This window comes from Chelonia mydas, chromosome 1, assembly GCF_015237465.2.
Source record: "Chelonia mydas isolate rCheMyd1 chromosome 1, rCheMyd1.pri.v2, whole genome shotgun sequence".
Lineage (NCBI taxonomy): Eukaryota > Metazoa > Chordata > Testudines > Cheloniidae > Chelonia > Chelonia mydas.
In genome coordinates, this window is record NC_057849.1 from 265,367,105 (window position 1) to 265,380,518 (window position 13,414).

The 13,414-nt window shown below is 40.0% G+C and overlaps 1 protein-coding gene across 2 annotated transcripts in view; it reads left to right on the forward strand.

Annotated features, from left to right (window-relative positions):
- The window catches only part of CDK17 (cyclin dependent kinase 17), a 177,752-nt gene that overhangs the window by 82,442 nt on the left and 81,896 nt on the right, over nt 1–13,414 (forward strand). For both annotated transcript variants that reach the window (XM_043545747.1, XM_037884792.2), the window contains one exon: nt 7,904–8,052. In XM_043545747.1, the coding sequence (XP_043401682.1) occupies nt 7,935–8,052 (118 nt within the window). In that variant the 5' untranslated portion in view covers nt 7,904–7,934. The remainder of the gene's footprint in view (nt 1–7,903; nt 8,053–13,414) is intronic.

Below are 13,414 nucleotides of genomic sequence, written 5' to 3' on the forward strand. Positions count from 1 at the left end.
ATTCTTATACTCATAGATGATAGAGATTAGAAAAACCTTTTAGATAATCTAGCTCAATGGTTCTCAAACTGTGGGTTAGGACCCCAAGGTGGGTTGGGGTCACCAGAGCTGGCGTTAGATTTGCTGGGTCCCGTGGCTGAAATTGACTCCTGAGCCCTACTGCCCAGGTGGTGGGGCTCAGGTTACAGTCCCCCACCCGCACCCCGGCGGCAGGGCTCCGGTTTTGGCTTTGCCTCCCCCTCTCCCCCCCAGGGCAGTGGGGCTTCGCCGGGCTCAGGCTTCAGTCCCCCCTTCTGGGGTCGTTTAGTAATTTTTGTAGTCAGAAGGGGGTTGCGGTGCAATGAAGTTTAAGAACTGCTGATCTAGCCCATGTGTCTGCCAGTACAAGAATGATCTATGTAGTATTTATTTATTTTTACTTTTCTACTTCATCAGTAGGACCACTCATTTGGGTAAAATTGTATATATTCTTAAATCTGTGTAGGGTCAGGGTCCGTTGTGGTATCCTGTTCCATGTAAAGGCATCTTTTATCCTCAGTTTTTGCCCACATGAAAAATCAGAGAGAACTTGTCTGTCTGTCGGACTGCCTTAGGTAGAGTTGTACCTAGATAGGCTGTTCTTTAGATCCACTCACATGCTTTTTGTGCTTTTTGAGAAGAGCACAGTTTGGGACATACAGGCTTCAAAGAAGACATTAGGACAGTGAACTAAAATCACACACATCTAGTCTGTCCTTTCCCATGAGGGAAAAATTTAGGTCCATCATTTTGGAAAAGAAAAAATAAGCACAGAAGTGCACATAATTCCAGACCTCTTTTTTTGCAATAAGCAAGTCCTGAACAGGAAATATAAATGCTCTCAATGGAATGTTCTTTAAATTCATTTTCTTAAAATGAGAATTTCCTGTCCTTGAATGCAAGGTATTAACATCAGTTGAAACAGCAAGTCACTATCCAAGTTTTCCCATACTACTCTAATGAAGTTCCTTAGTCCCAGCCTGCAAAGCTCCTGCTTTTCTAGACATGGGTCCTCTTGAGCAGAAATTGTGAAGTGGTCAGACCTGTGGTGTGGTTTTGCTGCGTGTACAAATTTAGACTAGGGTAAGAGGAAAAATACTTTAAAAAACTTCTGACATAACTGGGTTTGTACAGTGGTCCAGTATCCTCTTCCCCTCCAACATCCTCTATTGCTGGACTCCTGGCTCTTTCTACCTGTACTGTTGTCATTCCTGGACAGGATCATCTTTCCTTCCTCTGCTCTCTACTACATTGTCCCTGGACATGATCGGTTTGTCACTGACTCTCTGCTGCATCTGGCTTTCTCAGACTTCTGGTTTCAAGTCCCAAAGATCCTGACTTTGTCCATGTCTGAATGTATTTACCACAGCGTGTCATCTAGTCTTTCTATGTTCACTTAAGAACATATGTATGGTTTCCTTTTGTGAATGTGTACTCTCACCACCACACGCCTTCATCTGATTCTACCCTTTTGTTTAGAATGCTCCATATCAATAGGCAAGAAGGCGAGTGAGTCAGCTTAAAGGGATACCATCCGTTTAAAAGTAATGGTGTAACTAATGTTACTAAAAATGTTATAGATTATGACAGTGACATGATTTTTAAAATCCTGTTTTACTTTACTTGTTGCATATCCCTCAGTTTAGACAATGAGTATCAATTAAATGTTTCGCCTTTTCACTGGGTTTTCCTGTTTTATGTTTTCTCCTCTATTGCTGGGTGAAAGAGCCATACAAGTGAGGATAAATATATGTACAACAAAGGGAGTAAGGGCTTATTGTGCACATATCTGTAAGCAGCTACAGCTAAATGATTGTCCTAGTCATAACTGCTGCTGTTGTCTCTCTTGCTGCCTCTTTCTGCACAGGAGTTCCCTCCTTCCTTGTTCTCATCTCATCCCCCACCCCTAGCAAGTGAGCCCCCCTCCCCCAAATCCAACTTCAAGCCAGACCATCAGAACAGAGAGACAAAACAAAACGCCAAAGAGGCTTAGCAGTCCAGCACCCCTGGAAGTTGGTGCTCAGGGGCACCCCTAGAACCAGCCCTCAATATAAATATCTATCCATCCCACACACCTTCACTTGTCCCTTCTCCCTGGCACTGTCTCCTGCTGTTCAGTTCTGTGGAGGGGATTGAGTTTGGGGAGTTCTGCACATGTTGCTCTCCCATCCTTGTTCCTTTCTTGTTCTGTGAAAGGGACAAGGGATAGAGAAACTTGCTGCCTTTTGTCCTAGATCCTATATTAAAGGCTTGATGGGTAGGGTTTCTCCAGGCCCCTGTTGTCCATGCTTCTCAATCTTAAGGCTAATGTGGAAGAGGCTAGGGCTTACTTCTGCTCCCATGGGGAGAACTGGAGGCAGGATCAGGAGGTTGGGAAATGTTTCTCCAGCATTTACTTCACAGACTGGTCTCTGTTTCTTGCTGCCGTTTGCTTTGGCAGAGGTGGATGGTTCCATTCCTCTTCTGACATCAACATTAGTGATTGTGAAAGTTTACTACTTCCTGCTTTGTTCTGGGCTGTTCCAAATTTTTCTTTGGTCTTATGCTGGGTGTCTTCTGCCTTTTCTCCAAGTCCTGCTGGGGGGCTGTCTGTTGGATGCCTTCTGTCTTATTGCTTCTGAAGGACCAAAGGACTAGGCTGCCTCAAATACTGCAAGGTGCTCTGGGCCTCGGAAAAGGTCTTGGGAAGATAAAACGGACTTCCACATACCACTCACTCTGCCCAGCTCCCAGCACTCCCCAGTACTATGCAGACACTAAATGTAGAAGAATAGCGGTAGCTCTACAGTAGTGTCACTGTTAGGATGAGAAAGCACATGAGCTTTCCCCAGAGTGGGAGCCGTGTGTCGTACTCGTGCTTGAGATAGGTGAGTGGCAGACACCACTGATTTGGCCGACGGAATTTACCCTCTCTACTTACGTGCACATCATACATCATTTGAAAGCTTATTATGGCTACTTTGAGATGACATATGATGTGGAGCTGTCAGGTGGTACTGTTACTATAGAAATAGGGATAAACGATGACACCATCAACATGTAAAAATGACCACTTTGTAATGTTTACATTTTTCTCTTAGTTCAATGATTCTGCATATTATTTCAAGACATAAAATTGTATTTCTTTGTGACCTCAAAGCATCACAACAACAATCTAAATGGTAAAACAAAATCTAATAATTTTGTACCAGTGTCACTGGAATGTAATAGTACTGGTGACATTTCTAGTCAACATGATAATCATCTTCTTGTTCATCATTATGATCTCTGTCAAGAGGGTGTGGATTAACACAGTTTTCATTGCCTTGACATGTACACAGTTTTCTGCAGGGAAGATTGTTCTGACTGCAGACACATTTGACTGTGCAGCGACCCTTTTGGTACAAGGCAGGTAAGATCTTGTAGAAGCTCAGATGCCACAGGGCCTTTGAATACAAGAAGTATTTCATCCACATTTTTCTATCCATGTTGCAATGGTGATCCAGTATATGGTTTATCTGTGTGCAAAGACATCAAAATCTTTGTTTGCCAAGATGCCCTTTTCACATACTCTTCCAAACTCTCCTCACATGGTGGGAGTTTGGCCAATGACTTGTCCTTTTTGATGGCTGGATTGAGGTGCAAGCAATTCTGGTTTCTCTGGATATATCTACACTGCATTTAGACACCCCCAGCTGGCCCATGCCAGCTGACTCAGGCTAAGGGGATGTTCGAATGCAGTGTCAATGTTTGGGCTCGAGCTGACCCTCCCACCTCTCAGGATCCTAGAGCTTGGGCTCCAGATGGAGCCTGAATGTCTACAGTGCAATTAAACAGCCTCTTAGCCTGAGTCAGCTGGCATGGGCCAGCTGCAAGTGTCTAATTGAAACATAGACATACCCTTTGGGTCTTCTTTTCTTTCTTGCTCTGGTCATACAACATTGCTATCAGTTTCTTTGTTGCAGAAATTTTGGCTTGTCTGTTACTCTCTCCCAATTTGGCAAGATCTCTGAAGTGGTAAATTCCCTTTGTTTTGACAACATTAAACTCAGATTTTTTTCCCCAGTACCAAATATGAATGACACAGAGTTGCATTCTGTTAACACGTTCACATCAGTAAGTATGTTACAGAAGTCCGGAGTGAGTGCATCTCAAATTGCATGCACAGGTATGAAGCAGCACTTCTCAGTTGTGCTGGTAATGGTGCCTGTTTTGATCCACATGTTATCTGTGTGTTCCATTTTTGGAAAGTAGTGAACAGCAACGACCAAAATATCTGTATTGGATGACCTAATTCCTGTGATTACTTTGATACCAAGAGACGCAAATGCCATATTAGTACATACAGCATGCACAAACATCCTTGGGTCTGCTTCTCTTGAGTACCGTGTAAGTCTTTGGTTCTTCAGCACCTCTGCTTGTGATAGACTTTGTCACTTCACCATTGAAAACACCTGCATCAAGAAAGTGTGTTTGTGTTGGGTGTGCTCCTACACTCTCAGATGCATTTTGAACCATATACTCATAAGGAGTTTTACAAGTCTCTGCTTGTTGGATGTCACATTTAGAAACTTTTTCCTTGGAGAGACAGTGTGTCCACCAAACATCTCATATTTCTTGCATCCAACCTTAGATCCTGTCTGATGCTGTCTTTCTGTACCTTTCACAGAGTTACTGTTGTCATATCTGTCAAGACTTCAATTACAGAATTAGCTTTATCATATCCTTTTAGGACCTGCCTCAAGTGTTGATCAGCCAGTTCACTGAATGTATGGAATTTGTCTTCAGCCATCATTTCTGATGTACACTATGTTTTCTTTTTTGCATGCTCTTGATTCCTGGATTCTTTCATCTTGAGATTCCAGCTGTTGCCCTAATTCAGCTTTGTCTGTTTTTCTCATTGTTTCACCAGCATGGAAGAGGGAATTAGGAATGGGACCTATTGAGTGACTGAGAACAATTGCCACTGACACATCCTCTCTGCACCCGACCCACACATCCAAGTCTGAATCACGTCCCCCACAAGCTGCAGGCTTAACTGAAAACCGCTTAAGAACCCTTATTTTGCTTACTTTTCTGTCCCTATTTCCCTTACCCGAAATAAGCAAACAGAAAATAACAGACCAGTAACCACTTTGTCTGTTCTCCAGCCACCACACTTAAAACTCACTTAAAATCACTACCAGTGTCTCAGCAATCAGCTGTGCACAGACCCCCCCCCCCCCCAAGGTCTGAGGATAGGATGAGAAGCAATGGGCTCAAATTGCAGCGAGGGAGGTTTAGTTTGGACATTAGGAAGAACTTCCTGTCAGGGTGGTTAAGCACTGGAATAAATTGCCTAGGGAGGTGGTGGAATCTCTATCATTGGAGATTTTTAAGAGCAGGTTAGACAAACACCTGTCAGGGATGGTCTAGATAATACTTAGTCCTGTCATGAGTGCAGGAGACTGAACGAGGTGACTTCTCAAGGTCCCTTCCAATCCTGTGATTCTATGATAGCTATCAGTTCTTCAGTACAAATTATGCCAGGTAATCTACTGACACTTGTGCACAATCTTTGGTATGAGAACTATCTGGTCAGCAAATTTTAGTTGAAAATATAGAAAACTATTATCAGGGGGAGATACTATGACAATTACGAACATGCAATGTGAAAACATTTCGTGTTAGTATATTGCAAATTGTTGATATTCGCCATTTTTGCTAAACAGCTCATCATTTCTGGAAGTAAATACTAGCCCATGCAACACCAGATTTTTTAATACATTGTCGTTTGCTATCTTTGACCGGAAAACAGAACATTAAGATGTTGAAATTAACTTAAAGTATAAACTGTAGTCAGAGTCATGTTGAGGTGTTTCTGAACCAAAAATGACACTTTCTCGTTTTGGGTACCATTGTGTTTCCTCAGCTGTTGGCTTACCACACCACTTGATAGTCCCACATCATACCTCATCAAAATGTACATAAAATAAGCTTTCAGATGATATATGATGTGGGTGTGTGTAGGATGGGTACACTAAACTCCAAAAATATTGCCCTTTCTGGAGAATTGTTGCACCTCTGAGATGGGAAGTGCTAAACTGACCTTCAACAGAACAGTGATTCTGACTATGTACAGCATGTTTCCAAATACACAAAGGAAACATACTGAAAAAGAGAAAATAATATTTTCTCTAATTTTTTATAATATTTGTAGCTACTTGTGTCATTTGTAAATTTAAAAAAAAATCATATGGAAATGTGATTAAATTGACATTTTTAAAAATTTCTCATTGGAATTTTAAAAAACAAAATTGTGGAACCATATTAATTTATTTTGTGGAAACTTGTTTTTAAACTTTGTGCCAGATTTAGGGAGTGTTCTTTTAATAAATATAAATCCAGTGTTTATTCTCTAACTTGTTTTAATTTTTAACAGTAAATTATAGGCCCTGATCTTATCTCAGGATCTGCAAATGCAGAGTCAATGAAGTCAATTTAAACTCTGCCCAAAATTAAAAATAAATAAATAAATAGTTTTAATAAAATCAAAGACTAAAAGAGAGGTCTTCATAAATAATAAAAATGCAAATATTTTTTGAAAGGAGACCTCAAATTAAAAATCACATTTCCACAATAGTAGTAACACACACAACTATTAAAGTGAAAGAAATTAGAGAAATAATATTATTTTCTCCGATTTTAGCTTTTTCAGTTCTTCGTTTGTTTTCACTGGGTCTCTGCATGGACACAGGATCTGTACTGGTGGATCCCGATGCAGGATCAGGACCCTAGTAAGATGCTGGTATAAACACAAATCCAGTGTAGTGTGCAAATTACATGGAAACTAATATGCGATGTTTTAAAGGTACAAACTATTTATGTAAAAATCACCTACCTTGTAAAACTATAATCTGCAGCTCTCTTCATCAGTTATTTATTTGGGCACATATAGCTTGCTATATCTATTTAGAAATTGTTTTCAGTATTAATTTGGTGCATTATATAGTAAAATAAACAGTGCCTAAACTTGTAAAATTACTCGCTAACAATTTTAGTAGTCATTCTCTGAATATATTTCTAATTCACAAATTCTTAAAATGGTGTACAAATTACTTGATACAATTTTTTGTATATAGGCTATGTAGTAGAAATGGTTAAGTGCTAACATGAGTATTTGTCTTAATTTCAAACCTAAAATGTGATTTTTTGTATTTTAAATTCCAGTAAAAAAGACATAATAAGCCAACAGATCATGTGTATACAAGTAAACCATCTGCAATATTTCCCGCATTTTATATTTCATTTATTTATTTATTTTGCAACTCAAGTTTTTATTTGTTTTTTGGATTGTAGCAGTTTCCCCTTGTTTTTTTCCTACCCCCCCCCCCCAGACGTTCTTGTTAAACCCTGGATTTGTGCTGGAAATGGCCCACCTTGATTATCATACACATTGTAAGGAGAGTGGTCACTTTGGATAAGCTATTACCAGCAGGAGAGTGAGTTTGTGTGTGTGTGTGGGGGGGGGGGGGGGGTGTGTGAGAAAACCTGGATTTGTGCTGGAAATGGCCCAACTTGATTATCATACACATTGTAAGGAGAGCGATCACTTTAGATAAGCTATTACCAGCAGGAGAGTGGGGTGGGAGGAGGTATCTTTTCATGCTTTCTGTGTATATAATAAGATCTTCTACACTTTCCACAGTATGCATCCGATGAAGTGAGCTGTAGCTCACGAAAGCTTATGCTCAAATAAATTGGTTAGTCTCTAAGGTGCCACAAGTACTCCTTTTCTTTTTGCGAATACAGACTAACACGGCTGTTACTCTGAAAGCTAGCAGTGTGCTCAGTAACTCAGTTCTACTAATATCCTATGTTTTTTATATAATAATGGAATTCCACTCCCTCCTTTTTTTTTGTACAGGCTTCCTTAAGCCAGACTGATCATTGATAGAATGAAAAAGTTTAAGAGGAGACTTTCCCTAACCTTGCGTGGAAGCCAGACCATTGATGAGTCACTGTCTGAGCTGGCAGAACAAATGACAATTGAAGAAAACAGTAGCAAAGATAACGGTGAGTGTGTTTTTCTCCTCTTCTTTTTAATTAAAAGGATTCTGTCAAACACGATAGTATTTTTTTAAAATAACATATTCCATTGTTTATAATATTTTAGAAGCTTATTAGATTTTCTTTCCTTTCCATTTTGGCCGACATTAGGACTTTTTGTCCTTTTCGGTTTGCACATCGTATAACTTGCTTAATATTAAAGGTGAACTGAAATATTTTCTGAAAAATTACAATATTTTTTAATGTACTTAATGTCCCAAATAGCAAGTGGTATAGAGACAATTTTCAGTACATATCTAATTTTAAACCATTTAAATATAATTATTTTTGGTCTCCAGCATTTTTTCAAACTGTTTTAAATCACTCTGGCTTCTCAGAATGATTATTCAATGATTTGCAGTGTTGTTGTAGCCATTTTGGTCCCAGAAGATTAGAGGTGCAAGGTGAATGAGGTAATATCTTTTACTGGACCAACCTCTGTTGGTGAGAGAGACAAGCTTTTGAGCTCCACAGAGCTCTTCCTCAGGTCTGGGAAAGGTACCCAGAGTGTCACAGCTAAATGCAAGGTGGAACAGATTGTTAACATCGGTGGTAAACACATTCTAAGGGAACATTCAAGGTGAAGTGGCCCATTAACACTCCTGGGGTCATGGGTAGGGCTACGTTTTAGTCACAGGTATTTTTAGTAAAAGTCATGGACCGCTCACGGGCAGTAAACAATAATTCACAGCGCATGACCTGTCCATGACTTGTACTATATATCCCTGACTAAATCTTGGGTGCTCTGGGGGTGTGGGGGCAGATGGGGGTTCTGAGGTGCTCGGGGGGGGGGGGGTGGCCCGGAGGTGCCGAGGGTGCGTGGCAGCATGCGGCCCAGGACTCACACTGGTGCTGGCGGTGGGGGCTGGGGGAAAAGGTTTGGCGGGGCTGGTAGGCTCCCCGCAGCTCCCCAGAAGCGGGGACATGTCCTTCAGCTCCTAGGTGGAATTGCGGCCAGGGGGCTCTGTGTGCTGCCTCTGCCCTGAGCGCCAGTCCCGCAGCTCCCGTTGGCTGGGAACTGAGACTCGCCCGCCGCTGCAAAAGTCCCAGAGGTCCCGGAAAGTCACGGAATCTGTGACCTCCATGAGGGACTCGCAGCTTTAGTCATAGGACAAAAAAGGGGGCTTAGTGCGTTACAGATTGTTGTAATAAGTCATCAGTCAAGTATCTTTATTAAGACCATGATTTTTAGTGTCTAGCAAAGTTATGAATTTAAGCTCTCAGGCTCTTCTAGTGAAGGTGTGCAGGATGAGGACTGAGAGTTCAGATATAGAGTGATTGTTATGTGAAAAAGGTTTATTCAGGATGTCACAGATACCAGAACTCAAGTGGTGCAATTAAAACTGCTGAGTACCATATCTAATCCTCCGTGGGACTACTCCATTGTGCTGGATAACTTAGTTGTCTGTATATCTCTGAACAATGCATTCAGGCGCTAGCCATGTGCTTGTGAGTGAATGTGACTGAAGCATATGTGCACACCCCTAGGTAGGGAGAAGAATAATAACAAACATCTTGGCCACTGTGAGGTCTTCATCACTGTAGCCTTTCTTCTGCTCTTAGCTGCTTGCAGTAGTGACTGGAAGAGAATCTTCTGCTTTACTCTGTTATCCCAACCTCTGTGGTTCAAGTCCTTCTCTCCGGTGATTACCTCCACTACCTGCCTCTGCTGACACTCATAGTTTTCTCAGGCAGCAGCAGAGTAATTAGTATGATTTTTGTTGGTTTCATGGCCATTCCAAGTTTCTGAATAGTAATTGTGAAAACTTACAAAATTGTGAAATCTTAATAGCGGCAGAGGCTATGCAGACTTTTAGGTCCCGTGCACATTACAAAGAGCTCCTCGTTAGGAAAAATAAAATATTTCTCACCCTCCATTTAACCTTGCATTGTGAGCCACTATTCTGCCTCCTCCCCAAAGCAGTTCATACCCAGCACTTTGGAAAATTCAGCTTTAACGGGTTGAGTTTAATGGGTTGAGTTTTTATCTGTGTCTACACAGCAGCTTTTTTTCTAGCACAGTTATTTTTGTGTCCAACTTAGCACTGCCTAACCTTTTAAGGGAGTGCATTCTGGGAAATACTGGGCAGTTTTCCCACAGTATCTCACCTGCGGCTGTCTCTGTTAATGGCTGTGTTTTCTCAGAGCTTTGTATACTTGTGAAATACTCCGTATTGTATACAAGAACTTTAAAGGAATACTTTCAAGTTTGTTCGGCAGATGCTTGTCTTACCTTTATGTAATTTTTTAATTTGAGTGTTGTAACTTTGTTCTAATGAAAATGAATGGTTGCATACCTGAAAACTCGTATGAAAATACGTCTCTGTGTATGAGCTTCATTTGCCTACTGAACCTGTGTGCTCTGCTTCTGTATGAAGGCATTTGTAGAATCGATTAAAACAGGACTCCTGCTCACTGAAGCACGTTTTCAGGAGCAGAATTCTCATGTTAATTTCACTTCCAAACGTGAGTCAAGCTAACATGTCTTGGGAAGTAGAAACAAATTGAAACAGAAGAAGAAAGAACACTGTATATGGTAGACAGTGTGTGGGAAGGAGAAACCATATAGAAAAATTAAAAAAAAAATTAAGTAAGCAATAGCACAGGAGGGATATATTAGACTATAATAAAACCATCTTGAATATGTTGTAAAGCACAAGGCATGAGGTACAGAATATTTAGCCCTGACAAACATCAATATTCAAGGTAGCCTACATTCTAGAGTATGTTGTGTTGATTTTGGGGAAATCATATTTTAGTTTTATGTTTTTAGGCTTATCCTGACATTTTATTTTACATGTGGCTACCCATATTAAGACCACAATAAACGGTGTATAAAGAAGATATCTTAAAATGAAATAAGACTTTGAAATGTTCATATACCCCTGTATAGGTTCTCCTTGCATATAGAAGGAATCAAAAATAGCAGCTAGGAATTCCCTCTTATACTTAAAATAATTTGAAATGAAAACAAACTTCTTACAACTTCAAAGGGATTCTTCTTAGAAGTTAGAAGGGGTAATCTGAGCTGCCTGTTGTAGTGTGATAGATGCATATAAACACCCATTATTAGCTTCCTCTTATCAGGGTAGTTATTAGTCATCAAGACCCTGCCTCTGCAAACACTTCTGCATGTACTTAATTTTACTACTGTGAGTAGTAACTGGAGCATTCGGGGTAGTAAAGTTAAACAAATGCATAAATATGTGCAGGATCCTGGCCTAAGGTCGCACTATTTATTGAAAGCAGATACAACAGTTGAATATGTCAAGCCGCTTCCATTAAAAACTTGCTTGTTTTTGTTTAGCATAGGAAATTTTTGTTATGAAATGACATTCCTCATGAATTGTTATCAACATATGAGTATTAAGAGATTTGTTGATGTGTTTGTAAGCATGCACTGTGTAGCTGTCCTTAAGAATAAAATAAAATAGCCATCTTTGGAGCTTCTGGGATAAAATGTTGGCTACAAAATCCTCTTTCTATCTCTCATTAAAGAGCAGATTCTTATACACTTTAAAATGTTTGCATTAGTTTTCAAGTTTTAATAATGTTGTGTGTGTTTGACTTTCAAGTTTTTGCCATTTGAATGCCAAGTTAATAGGACTGTAAATATGTATACTTTTGGTTGTTCCTTTCACTAACTAAATTTTCATTTTTGTGTCATAGGCAAGGAAAGAAATTTCAGCAACAAATGATTATTATATGGCAATAATATATGACATTGTGTTGTAATAGTCTGAATAAAGATACTTGAAATGGAGTACAGAATTAAAAAATCATTCTAAACCTGATTTTTGACTGAGTTTGTATCGGGGTAGAATTAGGAAAACAAAACAATCAAATGGCTCCATTCTCTGAAGAGTTAAAGAACAGCAAAAAATTTGCATTAAAAAAAAAAAAAGAATACTCTGGACCATGCACTTGAAACAATGTAAAATAATAACCAGAAATAAGCCTGGACCTCGAGTAACTACATGGTCTCTAATTCAAACAGTTTCAACCCTTTTAGATCAGTGTAGTATATTGAGCATATTATCGATCACTTTATTGTTATGGCTTAATTTGTGATATTTCCAGACCTCAGGCAAATTAGGGCCAGCCTTATCTTTAATCATAATCTAGCTGGTAGTATTTATAGGGCACATTTCATTGTATTTAGATTCCTGGGCAATATTTGTGGAAAGATCTTTAAGAAATGCCAGGGTGTGGCAGAAACTGGCAGCATCATTGGCATTTGGCTTTTCCATAGTGAGTGAAAGAAGTCTTGCTTCAGAACAGTGTGCCTTGATCCTTGTCAGTTTCACTCTGTTAATGTTGGGCAGGTGTTGTGTGCAAGAACAGCACTGGCCTAATGCTATGAAAGAAGAAGGGCACTGGTCCCTTGAATCTTAGGTCAGCCAGGGTCTGATTACTGTTGATGTAGTGCCAAAACCAGTAGGACCCCAGAAGTACATGACTGGAGCAAGATTGCTAACTTGAATGAGCTGTATATCTATCTATCTGTTATCAAAGGGAAGATTGTCACAACGTGGAACCCTGGGGATGGTGGGGTCAAAAGGGAAAAATGGAGAGGGAACATGAAGACCTCTAGGGGAGCTGAAAGGGGAAGTGGGGGGAAAAAGGAGAGGAGGAATAAAAATGGTTAGGCATAGGAGGAGCTCTTCTCGCTTCTTCTGGAATGAAGATAGGCTAGTTTACTAGTGCAAGCTAATTAAACTTAATTCTCAGTAGAGGTGGAGGGAGGGCATAGAGAATAGTAGATATATGCTTTCTAGGTAACATAGAAGTAAATAAAAGCCAGTTTGGGACTGTATATGCAAATACACAATGTCACAGTGCTGGTGAGACCACATCTATAGTACTGTATGGCATTCTAGGCACTGATATATCACAAATCAGGTAGTACTTACCAACTAGTTGAACCATGCATTGAAAACAATAGAGCTCCCACTTTTGAGGGAGCAAAAGGAACACATGCAGCAGGTAATGAGTGTGCCCCAAGGATGAAAAGACAGAAAATGAGATGGTGGGTGAATCACCAGGAAAAACTAGATTACTGAAGTGGGAGGAGGATTTCTGAGACAGCTGCACCAAAACTTAAATTCCATGATTGTGGAATCTAGTACTCCTCAGGGCCTTTGGCTTAATCAGTGTAATTACAGACTGAAAAGGAAGTATTTTTAGTGAGATTTTAGTAATTGAGATATCTAACATGTGCAACCACTTGCAAGCCCTGATCTTGTAACATGACTTTATTAACATTCTATTTAAGAAAAAAAAGTCCTGCTAGTTTTACAGCATTAACAAGATTGTTATCATTCAGACT